At 37.5% G+C, this 22150-nt stretch overlaps 1 protein-coding gene across 1 annotated transcript; it reads right to left on the bottom strand.

The window, feature by feature from the left end:
- Positions 1–261: 261 nt before the first annotated feature.
- EXO1 (exonuclease 1) lies at positions 262–17616 on the bottom strand. Its single transcript, XM_077781791.1, has 13 exons — positions 17426–17616; positions 14996–15115; positions 13988–14111; positions 13086–13223; positions 12655–12867; positions 11134–11321; positions 10200–10296; positions 9402–9618; positions 8351–8639; positions 6327–6792; positions 5713–5814; positions 2325–2518; positions 262–493 (listed from the first exon to the last, which is right to left on the bottom strand). Exons 1-13 carry the CDS (start codon positions 17584–17586, stop codon positions 352–354), a joined length of 2451 nt encoding a protein of 816 aa, XP_077637917.1. The 5' UTR covers positions 17587–17616; the 3' UTR covers positions 262–351.
- Between the last annotated feature and the right edge of the window lie 4534 nt (positions 17617–22150).

Raw genomic sequence — 22150 nt, 5'->3', positions numbered from 1 at the left:
GCAAAAAACATTAATTATTACAAATTACAACACAAGCTTGCTCTGCTGCTCTTGCAGGAACTTGAATTGTATGTGAGACCTACATAAAATGCCCAGGGACAACTAAAAAGTGTTTGGAGAAAAATTTAGCATGGGGACTTCATAAGAGAACAGAGGAATCTGAATTATTTTATTCTAGTCAGTACAGAACTGTACCTTTGAATTCACGCTTTTATAAAAAGAGATGATAAATCACTAGTCAGACTAAAGTATGTTGCTGGTTTTCAAAGTATCTTTTATATATTGATGAAATATCCAAAGGGTAAATTTTGACAATGATTAAAAACCATCCCATTATGAACAGCATGCAGTTCACTGGAATATAGCTCTCTGAACATGACTACGTTCCAGATGATTAAAGATTTCCTCTTCTGTTTCTGGAGTGAGTTGTATATTGTCTTTGATTGGAGACAAAGGATCTGACTTTCTACAAGAAGGAAGTTTTTCATACTCTCTGCACAAAAAAACCAAAGACAAAACAAAACCAAAGGATGTTATGATATTTTGTGTTTCTGACCACAGGCCTGTAAGAATATACAGGTTAAAACAAAGAAAGACCCCTCACCTAACTACCCACTCCACCTAGGAAAAAGTAAAAAATAAAAATTTATGATGCGAAGTTTTAATTTCAGTACAACTGAACAACTTCACTGAAAGTGACAGAATGATGGCTGTTAGCTTTATTTATGAAAGACTATATGTACCCCATCCTACTTTGGGTTATACATGCCTTCTTAACATTTAAGTCTTCTGAATAAATGTAGTTTTATACATAGGAGCACTTCATTGCTCCTGTGAGCCTTGACATTGAGGCAGAACTGGTGAGTGTCCCACATAATGTATTTGCCATAAGATGACATAATTGTTAAAACATAAGGCTAGAAACATCTTAAAATCTGAAAAAAAAAAAAAGAGCTAAGCAAGTTCTAGCTGTAAAAAACCCAATTTGTGAAATGTGTTGAGGAAAAAAAATCCCCTAAAAGCTAATACACTATTGCTTACATAGAAGTAATAGAAAAATATATATTCCCAGTATAAACACCCAGAGGTTACAAACCAACCAAAACTGGATGGATAAGATGTGCATGGTGGAAGCCAAGTGTTGCAACCATCAGCAGAGAGTGCCACCTAAGCTCACACTGTTCTATCTGCCTGTATTCTGATAAATCCAAATTTATGAATTTTCTCCCTGTGAGCAACCCTGACCAAATAGAGGTCAAGCAATAAATACAGAAGACTTTCACTTTGTTCTTGAAACTGTCAGTCATTCTCACACCCCATAAGATAGATAATAAGTAAGGTTTCTAAAAATGTAAATACCCTAAGTAATATTTTTTAAACAGAACACAGTTCTATGTTTATAATGGCCTACCCTAAGTCCCAAACTAAAATACATTCATCTGAATTAACATATGCTCACCAATATGAATCAACATTTACTACTCAGTGCAAAGAATACTTTTGTCTTACTCACATTTGGTTTCAAGTTAGTGAAAATAATTTTATTTAAGTAAGACCTATTTATTCAAAGTTGAAGTTGCTACTTAAAGCTGGGAAAACTTTGCCACCAGGAGTTTTTATCTGAGCCCATGGAGATAGTGTTAGAATAACTACACTTCAGATTCTGTTGTACCTTTTAGAAATAATAGTTGCCCTTCAAATTCAAACCTTGAAGCTATTTGCATAAACTTCAAGTTAGACAAGTCATCGCCACAAGGAAAAGCAACAGCATTTTATAGTGTACAAGAATGTCTCTTGTAACCAGAAACTCCAGCTAACAGAAATATTCCATCAGTTCACTGTCATCTTGAAAGGAGAATATTTCTGCCAATCAGCCATCTCCAAATGTGAGTGACATAGAGTTAAATAGAAGTAGTCTTGTATGCAATTAAATCTAGCAACTTTAATGCAGCTTTTGCATTTAGGACAAGAAATGATTGTTTGTGTTTGATGGCAAACAATGGCAATGATTTTCATATCAATTATGGTAACTAAATGTAATTGTCAAACTAAATGTAATTATCAATAAAATTCAGTAAGTGAATTTTAGCTAAGAGTTTTTCCTGGTTAAATGAAAAAACTAATTATAAAAATATATTTACCAAAAACCATGCTTCATGTTTACATCAAGCATAGGAAGTTATAAATTGTATGTAGAAAATATCTAATTTTGCGCTGTTATCCTTATGGAATTGTATGGAGAACATGTGTAGAGTCTGCTTTGAAAATTGTTTCTTTGGGAAAAAAGTAGGCAGCATACTAAGTAAAGAGTTAAAGCAACTCACCTTTTAAATTGGAAGCTTTTCCAGAGTTCCCCAATAGTGGATTGTAGCCCCAGCTTATTTTCAGTATCACAGTCCTTTTTCTTCTGCACAGGTGACATTTTCCTGCTTAGTCCACTTACTTTAGCTGGTATCAATGGCTTGAGCTTTGTTGCCATATGTGACCTTATATTACTGGATTTACGTAATCCAGGAACCTATAGGATTTTAATATTGCACACATGGTTAAAATGACAACCTGCAAGCAACAGGTACCATGCTGCAAAGCTTATAATCAAAAAAAATAGTGGTTTACATTGTATTGAGATAATGAAATTGAAAATGCCACAACAAAGTATATTTAGATAGTCTATAAGCCAAAATTGGCATCTCAAACGCAAGATATACTGCAGCTGTAAAAACTGGCAAACCTGCTTCCATAAGTCTTCATATTAATGTTGTAAATACTAATTTCTTTTGAATTCAGCTTTTAAAACCTACTGAATAGTTACTTTTTCATCTGTTTGAAAACTATTTGTTGTGCTTTCATGTAATGCCATCCTTTAGAATTTTAAGAGCAGTGGCTCTCTGGTATCAGTCCCTGTGAGTTTCACTCGGATTTCACAAAGATGGAGCCATAAGCAAGAGCGCAGGTAACAGTACAATGATCCCAAGGATCCTTAGAACTCTAGATGGACCTTCTTATCCAATTTCTATACCAGGAGCTCAGAAAAGTTGTGCTTGGCCAGAATCTGTCTTAAATGCAATCAGATTTAAATTGGAACATCTCAGCAGTCTTTTCTTCAAAGAGAATTCATAGCTTAGTTATTTCTGAAACATCATGGCATTTTGCCATCCCCCCACCACACACATTTATTATATATTTTTTTTGCACCTCAAATACAGTGCTCAGTTTTGGTCCCCATCTACAAGATATTGAGGCACTGGAATGAGTCCAAAGACAGGCAATAGAGCTGGTGAAAGGTCTGGAGCATAAGTCTGATGATGGGCAGATGAGGGAGATGGGAGTGTTTAGCCTGGAGAAAAAGAGGCTCAGGGGCAACCTCATCACTCTCTACAACTGCCTGAAGCGAAGGTGTAGCCAGGTGGGGATTGGCCTCTTCTTCCAGGCAACTACTAATAGGACATGAGGAAACGGCCTCAGGTTGCACCAGGGGAGGTTTTGATTGGATATTAAGAAAAATTTCTTCCTGCAAAGGGTTGTAAAGCATTGGAACAGGCTGCCCAGAGAAGTGGCAGAATCACAATTCTTGGAAGCGTTCAAAAATTGTGTGGATATGGCATACATATCCAGTATACAGTTCAGGATACAGTTCAATGGTGAACATGGTAGTGCTGGGTTGACAGATAGACCTGACTGCAAAGGTCTTTTCCAACCTTAATGATTCTATGATTCTGTTATTGAAATTGCACTGTTTCTACCTAAATATATTAAGCAGATCTTGGTATTCCAAGGAAGGAAAAAGGTGTTTAGAATGTTGTAAGCTAAAACTTGTGACAAGAATACTAGGAAGAATAAAATAAAATCTTAAAACTGCCTGCTTTATAGTATTTTGCTTTTTATCTAATCCCCTTAGTCTTTTTGCAGCATGTGAAGGCACCTAAATCCTATGTATCCATGTAGTACTGAATTATGTCTGAGTTTGAACTCAATTTAGCTAACCCAAAAGTAGGCAAACCTACATGGTGAACACCTGCTAAGAAATTTCAGAAAAGAGCATTCTGCTCTGGCATATTATCTGTATTACAATCTTGGCTGAGCTCACAGCAATTGTGAAAAATAATTAGGAGTAAAAACCACAGCTGAAGTATCACAGAAAAAAACTTGAGGTCTTAGGGAGTTCTGTATCACATAGGCATATTTTAGTAAAAATCTTCTACTAATTTTGATATTAGAATTTAATAGATAGTACTTCATATTTTGGAACCACTATAAGAGCTGACAAACTTTTCAGATTGCCACTCCCAGTTATTAAATTTCTCTAAGCAAATCTACATAGCCAATACTGAGCTTACCAAAATCAGAATATGTTACGCATTATGTGATTAACTGCTTCTTCCCTAAATCTGGAACTCACTTTCCCCTTTGGTATCTTCTGCTGTGTTTAACACCAGCAAACACATCCCTTGTTTTACAGTTGCAGGATCCTAATAAATATCTTAACAAGATTTTAATAAGTTCTGAAAGAAAACTGAGCCACAAGTGGTGCTCCTTATCTCTACTTTGCCTCTTCCATGGTCTTACTGATGCAACAACTCCCAGGAGTCCCAAGAGTCTGGATGGGCCCAAGTTACAATATCACTGACCTTTTCATTGTTGTCAGGTTTCTTTTCGGCCAAGCCAGTTTTCTGATGTAATTCTTTATAATTATTATTCCCAGCACATAACAGAAGAGAGAATTCATGGCCATGGAAATAAGTGGTGGAAATCCTCCTAACAGCCACTTGCTTTAAACTAACTCTATTGTCCTCACAAGATTTTTCAGCAGTATTTGTTTCATGAAGGGCTCCAAGCATGCTAAAATTTTGTTTTTATGCGATGATTATATTACATCAGTAGTACCTTAATGTGATCCCTCAATATTTAATATATTCATTCTCCCAATACACCTTCTAAGGTGAGCAAAATAATATAAGACATATTAAACACCATCTTAAAACCAAAGTAATAAGAATTCAGAATGCCAGGACGATTTCCTTGCTCAGTCTTGTTGAGAAAAAGCAGGAAAAATGCTCATGTTCCAAAATATAAATGTAACTTGCTTCTTAAAAAATAAGTTCCTAACAATAACCACAAGATGTCACTATTTTACAAAACACACAATATTATTGTCTGGCAGCAAGAAGCTTGTGATTTTTAGTCTGTCTACATGAAAACTTACTAAGGGGCATACATAGAAAACATCTGCCTCTTATATCTTTTGGCGAAAACTAATGACAACACCTAAGGGAGTCAGAGCTGTTAAAGTCTTAGAAGTTAACAACTAGATAAATACATTAAGCTCTTAGACATGTTCCAAAGAAAAGGAACATAAGTTTATTCTTTTACATACAAGCAAACACAGAGAAGTCAAGTTAGAGCTGTATTTTGTGACCATATCTGGACTGTGAACATTACTGCAATTTATATCATAAAACCTGAAATGGATTTTCTTGCCTTACCTTGGCTTACTTTACACTGAAGTGTTTAACAACCCCAAACATGCTGCAACAATTTTATAAATTATAGGTGGTTATATTTCACCCCAGCTCCAGGGTAGATGAACAAGAATAAAGCTTTGTCTTGTCAACATTTGCATTGCTTATGTCTTTCATTACAAGTTCTAAAATGAACTAGTAGGAACGGATTCTCAGAGTTTAGTAAAGCTCATAAAATTAAAATAATTCTTACCTTGGTCTTTATGATTGTGGTTTTTTTGTTAGTTTGAACAGCAGAAAATAGCAGAGACAGAGAGCATTGATCATCATTCAGTTTTGAACTAGAATCAGATTCCTTCAAGAGAAAATTGAATTGTCCGGTTTTAAAATAGGTTGTCTTTTTGTAAACACAAGATGTTTTCATAGCTACATGTATATACTTTAAGTTACAATATTTTCAGCAGCTCTAAGAACTCATACAAAAACCTGTCTTTTAGCAAGCAACACTACAAAGGCATGCATATGCTTCTGAAAGCACTTGAGGGACTAAAAGCAGAGAACAAAAGGTTGCCTACCAGGTGCATTTATGAGGCACTGCAGCAATAGCAGTGCCTAAGCAAAGCATAGATAAGACAAACTAAAACCAGAGAACAGATCTGATTTAAGTTAGTATGTCAATCTATTCTGTACAATTATGTTAAGCATTGACAAGAAAATGATCATCCTGTGATTCTATTTAGAGATAAGTTTTGTTAGCACAAGGTACATCAGCTGTAGGGCACCATTCTGAAAAGGAGACTTAACTGAACAATTTCTTTTATAATTTAATGTGAAAACAAATGCTGAAACAATGTCTTATTTTTTTACCTTTGGACCTAAGCTGTTGCTGGATACTTGCAGGATTTCTGAAGACTCCAAACTGCATTCTGATGGCTCACAAGACCCATGAGACTGTGATGACTGTTCCAGTTCTATTAAGGGGGAGGACTCTTCCTCTGATTCATCACACACTGCCACATTAATCTGATCTTCCTGGGATAGAATGCAGTTGTTTCTCTGTTGGTGAAACTGCTGTGAAAATACAGTTTGAGATGGACCAAGATTTCCCGAGTTACTTTTGAGGCCGCTAAAGCACTGGGAAGAACTTTTCTGCATTTTTCCAGGAGGGGTAAAGACAGTCTGTGGTGATTTTTCAGTTTCTGAAAACCTAGAAACATCTTCAGCTACATGTTTTATTTCCTGTATCTGGCAATCCTGCTCAGCATCCTGAGTTAGGGCACCACCTTCCTTCTTTGCTCTACTGTCAAACATAACTGCATCATTGCAGAAAAACCTAAAAAAGGAAAAAAAAAAGTGAAAGCAAGGGGGAAGAAAGTTATGGATGATGACATACTAATTTGCATCATTGTCTTTATCCATCAGTTTTATTTTCAAGGTATACTTGCAGACAAATTATTTTGGCAAAAGGAAAAGTCCCACAGGGAGACATTTAGCGGAAAAAATAAGCAGGAAAATGCCATTTTTACAGATGCTTTCTTTGGCTGAAATACTAAGAAGGTTCTTCACCTGAATGAGAAACATCTAGAAATTCTACAACATTTAAGAATATATTAACTATGATAAAACTAGTAGTGAAATACTTCAGCACTACTTACCAAGGAAAATAAAACCTTACTACTTTTTTTCTATGCTATAGTAGCGGTTCCTGAGAATACTGAGCACAGATTTAGGGAAAAGCCTATCATCAGTGACAACTCTTAATATTTCATGCAATAAAAAAACTTTCCAAAACTTTCAGCTCAGAAAGGTGTGCTTTAAAACTAAGGTATTAAGATTGCTCTGCAAAATTGCACTGCTCAAAAATATTCATATTATTTAAGATAAAAATTACACAATAATAGATTAAAAAAAAGAGAGAAATCAAGTAATTGTGGCCAAATGGGACTAAATGAAAAAAAAAACCCTAAGAAAGTCCCTGTTCTCAAAGTGCTGCTGCAGAGATCAGTAGTGTCAGCTGAATGGGATGGGATAAGAATAGGTATTTGTCATAGAGGATGACCAGGTTTATCTTTACTGAAATAAACAAAAAGCCCCATCAACTTAAGTCCATGTATTCATTAACTGCTTGCATATTTGCCGCAAAGTAGCTACCCTTGTTTTTTTGAGATATGTCATATGTCCTTTACCTGGAAAAAAACCCCAGCCAATTCCTAATTAATTTTGATACCCGGAGATACTGAATACTTTCTTGAGAGCCACTAAATTGATCAGAGCTGGAGCACCTCTCCTACAAAGCAAAACTGAGAAAGTTAGCACTGTTCAGCCTAGAGAAGAAAAGGCTCCAGGGAGACCTTAGAGCACCTTGCAGTATCTACAGGGGACCCTAAAGGAGAGCTGGAGAGGGACTTTTCACAAGGGTATGTAGTGACAGGACAAGTTGAAGGAGACTGAAATTAGATACTGGGACAAAATTCTTCACCTTGTGGTGAATGGGAGTGCGGCGGTGCACTGGAACAGGTTGCCCAGAGAAGCTGCCCCATCCCTGGAAGTGCTCAAGATTAGGTTGGATGGATCTCTGAGCAGCCTGGTCTAGAAAAAGGTGTCTTGACAATGTCAGGGGGGTTGGAATGAGATGATTTTAAGGTCCGCTCTGAACCAAACCATTCTATGAATAGTATCAGTCTTCACTTCAGCAGTAAAAAAAGGAATATTATCTATCTCCCAAAAGATAGCATGCCTAGCACAAAGGATCCACCACCTCAGCTGAGGTGCAATACAGTTTTATAAAAAGTTTGAGGTAGCGTTTTTCCTATTTTCATTATTCAGGCTATTTTAGCAACCAGGACAGCAAATAGTGTTTTGTTGCTCATAAAAACATGTGACAAACATACCTGCTTCTTGTTCCTGGAACAATTACAGCATCCTTCTCTTTGTTTTTCCTTTGTAAAAAGGAAGCAAATTTATTTCTAATTCTGGGTAGGGAGTTAGAGCTTTCTTGAGAGATGGAAATTCCTGGAGAATCAAGGTCTTGTATTGCTGACACACTCTTTTGTGCTTGACCATCATTATTCTCCTTCTTGATTTTTTTTGATTTTGAAAATGAATATTGCTTCAACAGATCTCCATCTGAGAGCTCTTCTGAATCTAGAGACAATTTAAGCATCACTGTAAAAGCACATTCTACAATAAGCAGTTATGAGTTAGCTAAACATTACATTTTTACTGTCACAGGCTTAAACATATTAGTAGGATCTGGTAAGAAAATAGAGTTTAGACGTCTTTAATGCCACTGTTTTCTAGCATAGCCTTAAACATACCCTTAAAAATAATTTGGTGAAAAGGTAGATGGAGTGAAGGTAGAACAACTACAATGAAACTACATTTGGTTTAGAGGCAGGTTGCTGAACTACCTAGAGACTTTGATAAGCAAGGGAGTAGGAAGATACCTGGAGAACCAAAGGAAAAAAAGAAAGCTCCAACAGTATAATCAGAAAGCAAAGGAAGCAGTGGAAAACACTTAACATAAAGCACAATAGGAACAAAAAGTGCCTCTTCTATTACAAGCCCACAGTTTATCCGAGCACATATAACTCAGGTGGCATAGAAGACAAGATAACACAGATGCACTAGAGAAATGAAAAATTTGGCAAAAAGAGCACCTATACAGGGGATTAGATGCAACACAGTCTGAGTACAGAAAACATTCTTTATGTTTTCAGACTGGCCTAATATCAGTGCTAGGAAAAACAGGCTGGTTTAACTTCTTCACAAGGCATTTTAAGATAGAAATTAAAACCAAAACTATATCAAAATACAGCTTGTATTAAACATAACCTGAAATTATAGCAAACCAAAGCCTCATACCATAAAGTACAAGATAAAATCCTTTCTTTTCCCACAACCTTCTACTGTTGTTCATATACTTATTTAATATAAACATACCACTCCTTGGCCTTTTTGAGAAGAGCTCTTTGCCTGCAAGCTTTAGTCCTTTAACACTAATTATTTTCTCCATGCCTTTGGTTAATGGTTTCTCTGGGAAATGCACTTTAGGAGGAGCAGGATCTTCAGTGAGGCCAAACTTGTATTCTCTGCTCCAAATGCTGTTGACATGATTATCACGTCGGTCATTCCAGCCACAACTTCTCTGCTGCACAGACTACAGAAAACCAAGTTAAAAACCAAGACACAGGTTTATAATCTTGCCTTCTAGATATGATTTCCTGACTTAGAACACAAAGAAGGAAATATTGACATTTGTACATCTAGTTAGTCTACAAAAAACATTTTTTGTTCCTACAATTTTCATGCTTTTCATACTTTTTGTTGTGCTCCCACGATGTCTTCATTTCAATACGGCACTAGTGACTAACTGCTCATCTCAGAGCAAATTTAAAGTTTCAAATTTATTTCTGTTCAGGAAACAATTTTGGATTATTCTTGGAAGAAATCCAAAACTCTAAGAATTTTCTCTTTAAGTCAGTTACTTCTGTAAAAATATTTAAGGACCTAGCAAATACGTTTGAAAGTAAAACAGATATTTAAGTCAAATGCCATGAAAAATAAAACTTTACCTTTTAAAAAAAAAGAGAATTATGTGTATAGGAGCACACAGTTTCTGTAATATCAGAATAGCTTTCACTGACAACTCATTTGTGGATAACACTCAACCACATTTCCCCATTAACATTCAGACCCACATCAAGTTCTTAATGTCTAACTTCATAATAAAGATGTTACCTGTGCCATGTCAGGGTTATAGCTATCAATTTGTTCCATTGTATTGATATCAATATTGCCAACAGCAATTTGAAAAGCAGTATCATCACCAACATGACTGTTTCCATCATAGTAAAGGAAAATATATGAATATTACATTATGTTTCAACAACTGTACCATGAAAGTTAGAACAGCCACTATCCCATTTTTCCACTAAAAGGCATGGCTAGAATATTAACCCAAAGGACCAATACTACTACTCCTGGCTCAGTCTGATGTAACAGCAATTGTAATAGATCTGCAGTCTTTGGCATATCATGCAAGTCAATATTAAATTCTTCAATTATCAGCAGGAGAGGCAGCAGCTTCCTCCTTCCTAATTTCTGCAAGTGCCAGAGATCAGATGGTTTGATCATACAAAGCTAGTAACTACTTTAACAGTCCCCTCTCTTCCTTCATTTTCCTAATCTTACATGTTGAAATTTACACTGCACAGATGTTGCAAAATGCTACCTTTTCTATAGGAAGAGGGATCAGGTAAAATAGGAAATACTAAGATTAGAGACTGAGTTGAGTACAAACTGCAAGAATTAAACTGGAAGAGATTATAGCATACAACACAGGCAGAAATTCAAGACTGCCATAAAGCAGTCAGTTTATATTTAAACTGTAATTGACAATTTTTTTTTCTAACAAGAAGAGCCAGATAAATAACTTCTGCCTGTATCAATAATAGGTCATTTGGTTACCCCCTGCACTTAAAAAAATATATTAAAATCAGAGCAAAAGAGAAAAGAAGGAAACCCCCACAAAAGTTTAAGATGGCAGAAAAGCCAGACTTTAGTCAAAGCAGGGAAAAAAAATCTAAGTATACCACAGATGCAATGAAAGTTGCAAGATACCACATCAGCTCACTCTTATTTCCCCATTCTGCTGTTTCAACACAAAGGATACCGTCCTGCATAAGTCAGTGTTTCTGGATCAATATCATCTCCATATGCATTCAGAGGAACTAACTTTCTGTTGACAGGATCAAAAACTAACTGATACAGAAATGTATTATTAGCTCGTGTAAAACCCTGTATGTATTCTTCTGGTACTGTTATATTCATCTTCAAGTACTGCCCCATTTTCTTAATAACCTGTCAAAAAAAGAAATTACTCAACTGTTTAATTTTAACACGTTATGTGAAAGGTTAAGTATGTGTCAAATATTAATTCTCTTTGCTTGTAATTAAATGTAGAATGAGTGTCCTACTGCAACAAGCAGATTCAACTTAAACAGGGGAAGGAAAGAAAATAGAACCCCGTGCATTCTTTTCCCACTCAAATTGTCTACAATTATAAAAATAACACAATTCAATTTTTGTATCGCCTTCAATACAAACATCAGTACAAAATTAGAGATCAGAAAAACATATAATCTCCTTAAGGTGTATTTATTTAAACTAATGCACATCAAATTTTTATCAGGATGTATAAGCAATATGTGGGTGTTCTTATAATGGGAAAAAAAATTGCAAAACCAACCAGAATAAGCCCTGGAATTTTTCTCAGACATACATCAAAGCAAATAATGATTTGCGTGGGAAAAGTTCAAAGTTCCTCTTTTACTTCCTCAAAAGCCAAACCAGTTGCTCTGATGTCTGCTCTGTATGATACAAAACACTTTAAATTTAAAAATCATGGTTCTTTTTCTGTGAGAGAAAAAGATAAATACACTAAAACACAAGGAATTTAAGAAATAAGATAACACACTAAGTTAATTAAACTGCATATTAAAAGGCTTTTTTGGACTAGATTTACCTGCCTCCAGGACAGCGCCATGAGGTATTCTTATTAGCTCTTAACCTCTCTACTCCCTTCTTACCCATACAGAAGAAGTTATTCCAATCCTCTTAATCTCTGTATTTCCTAGTATGAGATTTGCTTTAATTTTATACATTGGACAAGAAAAAAAAAAAACCACCCTATATGAATTTGTTTTGCATCATATCACACTTTTCTTCCATACTGTTTTTAATATAGAAATGTCCATATCTATGGATGCGTGTAATGAAATAGGATTCCAAATCTCTGTGCCTCCCTCACAGAGATAAACCTGTACTTATGCAGAAGTTACAGTTCATTGAACAGTTCTAATAACTAATCTGCAGAAGCAGAAGAAATCAGTAATGAGGGCGGGGGGTGGAAATCAAAGTCTTAACAAAAGTTTCCCTTCAAACAGAATATACCCTTGAAGGATTAAAACAATTCTTTACCTACGTTTACCGTGGTATATTTTTTATAAATATATATCAGCTTCAGCACTTGAGTAAGTTTAGGCCAGTATCTTTAAGAACAGGTAAAAATACTGTTTAGTATTCTCCTCAAAATGGAGGAAGACAAAGCTTCATATTTTCAATTCAGTGCTAAATTTTGTATATACTATTATAAGCTGCCAAAAAACAAAACACAAAGCAAAACTGAGTTTACCTTTATAATATCTGGATTGTTGGCTAATTTTAGTAACTTGCATGCTTTAGCTAACCCAATTCCATGAATTGAAGGGAGGTAGTCACAACCAGAAAGAATACACATGTAGCGGAATTTCTCTTCTGTAAATACATTTCCAAGCTGCTTGCAGTTTCCTAGTCGAGTTTGATCTATCTCTAGTCCATTTCCAAACTTGTCAATTTTCAGAAACACCTGAAAGTTAAGAGGAAGTGAAAACAATAATTTTTACCCATATAAGGTGTTTCATTGCACTTGGTGGAAACAAGACAAGGCAAAGTGCTATTCCTATCTCTTGTTTCCCACATTTGGTGTAGAAGAATTAATCCATACACCAAACATATTTGGCAACTTCAAACTCTGCTTTTCTGACACCAGCAAGAGGTAAAGGTTATTAGTATTTTCTTCCATACCTTTTTACATCCAAAAGCTAAAAGATCAGAGTCTTCCGTTATTATAGCTTGAACCATGCCAGTCTTATTAAGATAAGCCAGCTGAGCATCAGCTTCATAAGGAGCAACAATACAATCAACTCCCTGGGCTCGTGCAGCCTGTACATAAAAAATCAGCACACAAGTACTTTGCATTAATTTTCAGTAATTACCTTAAGAGACCTGAAAGCATAAAAAACCTCTACATTAAAAAGCCAAAACCATGACCTTTTAACCACAGATCCATCCTTCCCTCAGTAAGAGTCCAATATTTCATAGTCAGAAACTCCACTTTAAAGCAGTTTAGATCTATATACACTGGTTTACAAAAACAACCTTTCCTGTAACACTCTCCTATAACATCTGACCACAGATGACAATGTTGAACTCATGCAAGTTATATTCTGGACAAAAAAGAACAGTACTAGAACAAACTTAATACTTTTTGATAAAGACCCTATGACTGCATTTAAATTATAGCAAAAAGTTACTAGAACAATTTTTAATCAGCCAATTTTTTTTTCTGTAGTCTATGCTCAGAAACTAGAAAACAGAAAAATATTTTTAAAAAACCCTTAATTTTTTTTGTGCTGCAAAAGTAAAACAGATGTTATCAAATTCAGTTCATAGAGGTGGGAAGAGATGCCTTTTGTTTGACACGTCATTATTATTTATACAAATAGGCATAATAAACTTTAAGCTTGTTAATTGTGTTTAACACAATCCAATAACATGCACAAAAATTAGAGACTAAGCAAGTGGGAATACTTTCCTTTTCTATATAGAAGAGGCAGTGATGTAGCCACAAAAATGCAGAGTAGGATATGCTACCTATTGCAGAGATTTTTTTAAAACTGGCATTATCAATAATGTTGACAACTTACTTTAATAACTTCATGAGCCATAGCATGGGTAATATTTACACTTCGCCCAAAACATTCCCTAGCCTCTGACAGTCTCCCTTCCTGCAGCAATTGCTTCCCTTTCAGAAGACTGGCTTGACGCCTCCTAAAAGAAAGACAAAAATATCCACCAATCTCAGATTATTTTTCACTTAAAGAACAAACAGCAGAAGGGAATAAGAGAGACAGGTAAGAAAGGGGGGATATCGTAACACCTCCCAAATCTGGGCTACTGCATAACTTTTAAAAACAAAATAATTACTAGGTCACTGCATTGACAAAGACAACAAGATTTGAATGCTGAAATTGATAATATTTTTTCAGAAAACAGTGACAAATAGGAACTGAAATTAGCAGTGTAAAAGAAGAAATGCATGCACTCAGCTTGCAGTAAAATAGATTTAATGGGAGTTGGGAGTATCTGACACTAGATAGTTATTGATTCAGAGGACAGAAAACCTAATTTACCTAATTTCATAAATCGGAAATTGTTCACTTCACGCTGAAGAAAGCATGTGTCTCATGAGACTTCATAAATAACAACCACTACTGAAAAATTCTCATAACTTCAGTGAAATGTCCCATTTATAGGGACCTGAATCCAAATTTGAAACAACATTATCTTGTTAGTTGTAGAGAAAGATGAGGAAAGGGGTACTATTTTAAAATAAAATTATGGTGGAAAAAATATTTTTGTCCAGAGATCACAAGTGTGGGTAAACTAAAAGCTTTTAGTACATAACAGGAACTACTGCTCAAAGGCTTACTTCCTTCCTTTATAAAATAGCTTTCATTTATGAAGTGCATTTCTATATTTGGAATAAAACCTCTAGGAAGTTTGTATGATTTTAGATGCAAATTAAAAAATATCACACTACATTGCAGCAGAGTTTACCAGAATTTACTTCCTAGCTGAAGTTGGAGGGTTTTTGATTTTTACTGTAGTAATAAAACTGCTTTGCTTGCAAATCAGTACACTTCAGTACTTACTCTCGTCGTGCCTTTTCCACTTCCTTCTTAGATGGTAGGGTACATCCATCAAACACCAAAATTGGTTTAATTCCAAATGAGAGGAGCATATGAACAAATTTCATACAGAAACCTACATAACTGTATCAACAACAACAAAAGTAAGAAAAGTGAGATAAACTTTATTGCTAATCACAAGTCTATTACACATTTTCCAGATGCAGGACAGGAGAACTGTCAATTTAGGACTAACTAGTGTTCAAAAATCATAACAGGCTGAACATTCTCCCAGTATCACAAAAAACAAAGAACATTTGAATGCAGTTTGGTTGATTTTTTTTGACCAAGAGAAACAATCCACCTCCCAGTTCAGAACTGGGCTGACTGCTCCTCTCTCCCAGACAAAATGAAATAAGAATTAAAGTATAATTCAGCTGATTTTGCTGCATTAGGATTCAATACTGACAAAAACTTAACCAGTTAAAACACGGATTGTCTTTTTACTTTCAGCAACTCAATTCCGAATGGCCAGGGAAACAGGAAACAGACAAGCACAGTACATGACCTTCCCCCAGAAAGGCAGACTAAAACCACTTTTGTCGAGTTGGAAGTGATGGGGTTATTTAGTCTCTCCTGGTAGAACTATACACTCTTCTCTCCAGATAATGGATATATCCTATGGACAAGACATGCAAACATATCTTCCCATACTATAAATACAGGCACAGCACTGGAAATATTCCAAAAGACAGCGAAGTTCCCCTTCTGTACAAACTGTGAAGATGGTATATGGCTCAGGAGGCAACCATCCACTGCCTTCAAACCCATTCCTTGAAAAAATATTTGTTGGGCATTCCAGATATTAGTTATTCCCTCAAACCTCTCATCTTCTTACCTGTTATTCCTACATATGTGTATGAGATCGTTTTATCAGCAGCACAGAATTAAAATCTAACAACTGTTGTAAATACTAAGCAAGCATATTGCAGCGATGCTCAAAGAAAAAAGATAATTTAATTTTAAAGACACTGTTTAAAACAGCAAAAGCAACCTCATTAACAGAAGAAGGGAGGAGAAGGAGAGTGGGATTTAGAAGCATTTAGAATGCAAGGATAGAAGCACTGAAGAAACTAGATTTAGAGCTACAGAAAAATAACAGATTTTTGAAAGACAGGAGCACATAGCACTGTCACTATATAATACCTCCATCCAGATGAATTTTAAACTATGAAAGGTCTCTACACTATAGTTAAGGTGCCAGTCTAGGGCCATGTGTGCATGGAAACAAGATTTGCCCATAAAGTACTCATGTATTCAAATTCAATCATTCCAAAGTTTCCTATGACTTTATTTCTCCTGACAATCTTTTCCTCAGGTGAATTGTATCTATTCTCAGGAAACTCCACTACCTTCAAGGCAGGACTGGACTGAAACTCCACAGTTCTTAACATAAGCAGCAGTAAATATCTGAATCCATTTGCAAAGCATCAACTCTCTCTTGCCTCCAATCAAACATTTGATGGATCCAAGGGTCCCTGGATGGTGCCAAGCAATAGGACAGGAGGCAGCAGGCAGAAACCAAACCACGGGAATTCCACTAGAAGATAAGTAGAACTTCCTTGCTGGGCAAGTAACCAAGCACTGAAACAGGTTGGCCAGAGAGGTTTTTGAACCTCTTCCTTCTCTGGACATATTGAAAAGCCATCTGGACACAACCCCAAGTGACGTTCTCTAAGGGAGCCTGTATGAGATGACATGCAGTGGCCCCTTCCAACCTTACCTATATCCAATCTAAAACAAGAGTTCAAGCCATATTGCCAGAGAAGGGCAAGAAGTGCAAACCTGGTCTAAGGTGTGGAGTTGAATCTGAAGTATGACCACAATTTTTGTTCATTTCCTTCCCCAGAACTGTAACTGTGTAAATGTTTTTTAAAAGCTACTTTAACTAAAAATGTAGTATGTTCAGCAAAAAATCTTACACGTTATTCAGAGCACAACACATCTTTCAAAATTCCTTGGCATCATTACAACCTTTGTCACAGAAGTATTTACAAAGTCTCTTTGCATGCAAAAAAGGTATCTGAAAACAACATTAAATTTGAAATTAAAGAATTGCATGTACAGAATTTCACCAGAGAAATCAGATTATAGTTGAGAGTGAAACATGCTAGGACAAAAAAACCTAACTGATACAGCCTTGAGTATTCTAACAAAAAAAATATTTGAGAACTTTTTCCCCCAATATATTCTTAAATACTTTTTTTTTATTTTGTACAGCTGAACGCTGTTTATTTATCGCCAAAAATTTCAATTTCAAAAGACTTCAACTCAGAATTCATAATCAATAGTAAGAAACGTAACTAATGTAACTTAGTTTTTAGTTCAAGAAACACCAAGCTGACAAAACTTCAGTTTTAAAAGGGCTGAGAGCTAAGCGTAAGAAAGACTTACAAATCCGTGGGCTCTCCCCGGGCCAGCTTCTCAGCACAAGCATAGGCGCCTTTGTGCAGCCAGCAGTAGGTGTCCACAGCCACCGTCATTCCTTGGTATTTCTTCACGTGGGAAGGCTCGGCAGCCTCCTTGATGAACTGCAGCAGGCCCTGGATGCCCATGATGCCGCGGAGCGGGGAAGCAGACAGGGAGAGAGCGCAGAGCCGAGCGCGGCGTGCCCTCGACCCTCGCTCGCCGGGGCGCTCACCGCCGCGGCCGCGAGGAGCTCCCGCGGCTGCCCCGCCGCATCCCGGCCCGGGGCCGCCTCCCCACGCGGCGGGGCCGGCTGTACGCGCGGCGGGCCGGCTGTACCCGCGGCGGGCCGGCTGTACGCGCGGCGGGCCGGCTGTACCCGCGGCGGGGCCGGCTGTACGCGCGGCGGGCCGGCTGTACCCGCGGCGGGGGCGGCTGTACGCGCGGCGGGCCGGCTGTACCCGCGGCGGGCCGGCTGTACGCGCGGCGGGCCGGCTGTACCCGCGGCGGGCCGGCGCTCCGGCGCTGGGGAGACAGAGGCGCAGAGGGGCGCGGAGACGCTGCGCGGCCCGGCCGGCCGAGCTCAGGCGCGGCTCGTCGGCCGCGCGGCGCTTTCGAGCAGCGCGCGCTCGGCGCCGTGGCCCCGCCCCGCGCACGCGCGGCGAAGCGATGCCCAGGGTGCCGCGCGCGTGCCCGAGGGCGTCCCGCGCGGAGCGCGGCGTCTGTAAACGTTAAACGCGCGTGACAAACGAATCGGTGGATTTAATAATCAAAGGGGTTTTTAAATCGAGTCAGAGCAAAATTGGAAAAGCCGCAAGCAGACCAGCGCCGAGCCAGGCGATCGGTGCTGCGTGAACTGGGTCCGGGCTACTGCAGCACCGTACCCTGGCGGCTCACTGGGTACCGATTTCTCTTTGATATTGTTTCCAGACTTGGCGGGATTCTGGGGGGATCTTCCTGTTTCCTCTTGTCCTTTTTCACATATTCATGCATCTTCTTCTCTCGTGATGCTTCTAAAAGGAGGTTTCCCCGCAATACTCATTGCTGAAATCCTGTTAGACGGTAATCTCTTCGAATATTTTGTTCTGGCGACGAATATTCATCTTATCGTTCAAGGCATATCTTCTAGACAGAGTAATGTTTCAGAATAACCATCCTTTGAGGCAGAAATTAATCCTGTGTATGTTGCTCTTTCCCGTCACTTGGTTTCATTAAAAAGGACACTGTATTTTTTAGTCCTGAGCACGAATTTATGCTAAATTAAATATTACATACGCATAAATCAAAAGTCCCCGCAGAGTTCTAACAGGACAATGGACTGCAGCCAACGCGGTGAGAGGGAGGGAAGGGAGGGGCTGAGGTGGGTCACTGCCTGCCAAGGATGCAGCGGGGACAGATGTTATTGTTACAGCGCTGAAACCCCGGGATTAATGTAAGAACGGATGGCCGAAGTAAATAAAAACATAAATTTCCATAAATAAAAGCAAAAATTGCAGTAAGATATAAATGTAGGCCAATTACAGATAGAAGTTTCTTTTTCTACATGCCATTTAGAAACCTGTACAGTTCTTAGATACTTTGACTCGGTGACATGGATGACTCAGTCAGCAGTGTAAAAAGCAATGTTTCCAGTGGACAGCAAAGTTTAAATTCAATGCATTCTGGAAAGAGCATATCTGAATTACAATTTCTCAGCTAAGAAATGCATAGAAATAACTTGGCCACAGTGATAGCATAAGATGTTTTGATGTTGAAAATATCAATTGAATTCTGCTTTGTGAATTCTTTTTTCACTCCATGATTCTGACTATATATTACACACTCCCCAAGTTTTAAATGCAATTGCAGTTAGAATCCATTTGGATTAGGTTATCTTATTTTAAAAATATGTTCTTTTATCACTTCTGATATTTCTTCTTCTATCAAACTGCTGTGCTCATGGGAAGATAAGTAATCAGAGTGGACAATGTAATCTACCAATATCATTGGTACATAAATTAAAAATCTTACATGTAATTCAATTAAAAATACTTTTGACTATTTTCTGTAAATTAAAAATAGTTTAAAATAGTCCTAAGGTGAACCTCAAAGTCAGAAGCACTGGAGCCAAATAACTTGCCTTGAAAGAAGCCAGAGCTACAGAACTCTTGCCCAGCTCAGGTTTTCCTTTTCAATTCCTTCACCTGAAAGGATAAATACTTTGGAATTGAACAGTTAGCACAACATGCCTTAACATTCAGTTTATTACAAATATCTTCAGCCATGTATGAACCAGTGTGATCCACCCTTGTGAGGTCTTCCATAAAATAGAAGCTTGATACCATGAGTCAAAGGCTTTGTTGGTTTCAGTAGAGCTATCTTGACTTAAACCTGGTTAAAGATACCAATCTTTCAGTTCAACAGTGTCTCCTGGAAGAAAGTAGTCAGATGGTGACATTTTGGTGGGTTATTCCTTTGAAGAATATCACAGTATTGCAGTTTTATTTCCCATAGGTACCAGATGAAACAGGAAAGCAGCACTGCATTATGGTTAGTTACAAGACTTGTAGTAATAGAGAGAATTATTTTCTTTCACAAGAAGCTCCTGTATCAGGAAAACTGGTAAGACTATAAATTATTATGCCAAATCTCTGCTGTGTGTTTTTCTCTTTCCTTGAGCAGTTTTGTAATAGTGACTGGCAGAATACATTTTAAAGAGATCTTGAAGTAGGAAGTATAGCAGAAACATTGTGTTTTCTTTGCAACTGTTTTCTTTCATGTAATAAAAAGGAAGTATAGAGTATAGCCCTGTTGATCCCTAATAGAAATTGGAGATAGGTGCCCAAGATAAAAACACTGAAGTACCTCTAGAAATGCTTCTTTCTCAACACAGCTCTCCTAAAGAGAGGGAATGGGATCACTGATGTAAACATCTAACCTTTACACAGACAAGTAAAGCAAAATTAAATTTGTGCCCGCTACAATGGGCAAGGACATCCTCCAGATTTTTACTAAACTTCCTTCTGTGCAGTGTCTGGCACAGCTGAAAGTGTCTTCTTGCAGAAGATGAAAATCCTCAGAAAGAAAACCAGCACTTTGCTGAAGCTCACAATCAGACCATCAACCTTGTGATATTAATAGACTGTCTGGTTTACAATAATTTTTCCAAAACTTCAGTGAATTTCTTATTACTGCTACTGTATTGTTTTCACTGCTTAAGAAGTTGATCACTTTTATCTCAAAAAGTTTTTTTGGAAGTTAGTTGGACTATTTAATCAATTTCTTAGAAAATAAATTTGATTTTTCTCTGATAGGTGGCAGCTTTATATTCACCACACCATTTATCTATTGTTGAAATATCTATTATTGGACTATATATTTTCACAGCTTTTTTTAGCTTCGCTAAGAAGACATAGTTTTGTTACGGGTATCTGCTGATTATGTTAACTTAGTAGCTATTCTGAACTTGTCTTAAGTTGGGTTGTGCTACACTTGTGTGGCACTTGTGCTACGCTCTGCCCCTTGTGTGGCAAGATTTTTAGCTCTGGAAACATAATGTCAGTATAGAGAACAAAAGCATACTAAACACTAGTATCTCAGTAGTGCATATTTTTTCCCTTGTGATCTGTCAATGTGAAATCATACATCCGGGTGCTGCTGAAGTCTCTGACTCAGCATGGCTCAGCCTGGCCCCCAGAGGCTTCCTGGCACACAGCCTCAGCTGCAGCCGAGTGCAAAGCGCAGTTCAGTTTCGCTTTCCGAGGCACAGAGACAGGAAAAACTCTCTTAATTTGCAAGTAAATCTTCAAACTAGTCCTCCAGTCACTAATACCACTTTAAATTACTCTTGTTTTGGTTTTGGTGGTTTTTGGGGGTTTTTTTGGGTTTGTGGTGTTTTTTTTTTTTTTTTTTTTTTTTTTTTTTTGTTTGTTTTTTTTTTCTTTTTTTTTGACTTTACAATAACAAAGGTACCTCCAGACTCTCCAAGTCTGTCTAGAACATGAGCTGTGCCATGTTTCAGTTTGGGAATTATAGAGCTCTCCATATATCTATCATTAAGGCATGATCTACTAGCATTAACAGCTTGATGCAATAATTAACAAGAAATTGCAAAAAGACAAGAGAACTGCTGCCGAGAACAACAAACAGCGTGGCATGCTGTGGGAAAGGAACGGCTGTGTCATCGTATTTGAAAGAGAGCCTGAGACAAGAAAGCCGAGTGAGTCCTTCTGGGGCAGGTGAGCAGCCTCTGGGGAGCTGTTGCTGTCAACTTATTTAACTTGGTGCTGAACTCCCCTGCACCTCAGGTAAGCTATTCCCATACTTACTCTGCATGTGTAGTCTATTTTTCTGAGAAAAGGGATTTTGAATAATGTTTGAAAGCATTCCTTTCCTAAGTGTTTCTAGCAGGTGAATGTCTGTGTTTCAGGGAAGTCTACGGAAGCATGGACCATATGGGCCTTGGATAAAATCTTTTTTTAAGCCAGTAGCTCAACTAAAAGAAGCTTTTAAATGAAAGCTTAAAATGAATCAAAAAAATATTTTGGCATAAACAGGAAAACTGTAGCTGAGATTCTCAGATATCCGATTCCAGCTCACAGACTTTTATGGGACTTTCAGCCCAGACAGTAGAGCAGAAGATAGATGTTTATTTTTCAGGTACAGGTTCCTCAGAGTGCAGTTGGCAGGAGAGATTGTCTCTAAAAATCCAGCAGTACTCCCTCATAGCAGGAA

The sequence above is a fragment of the Lonchura striata genome, chromosome 3 (assembly GCF_046129695.1).
Source record: "Lonchura striata isolate bLonStr1 chromosome 3, bLonStr1.mat, whole genome shotgun sequence".
Classification (NCBI taxonomy): Eukaryota; Metazoa; Chordata; class Aves; order Passeriformes; family Estrildidae; genus Lonchura; species Lonchura striata.
The sequence above is the reverse complement of the archived record's forward strand: the minus strand, read 5'-3'. Positions and strand labels throughout refer to the sequence as shown.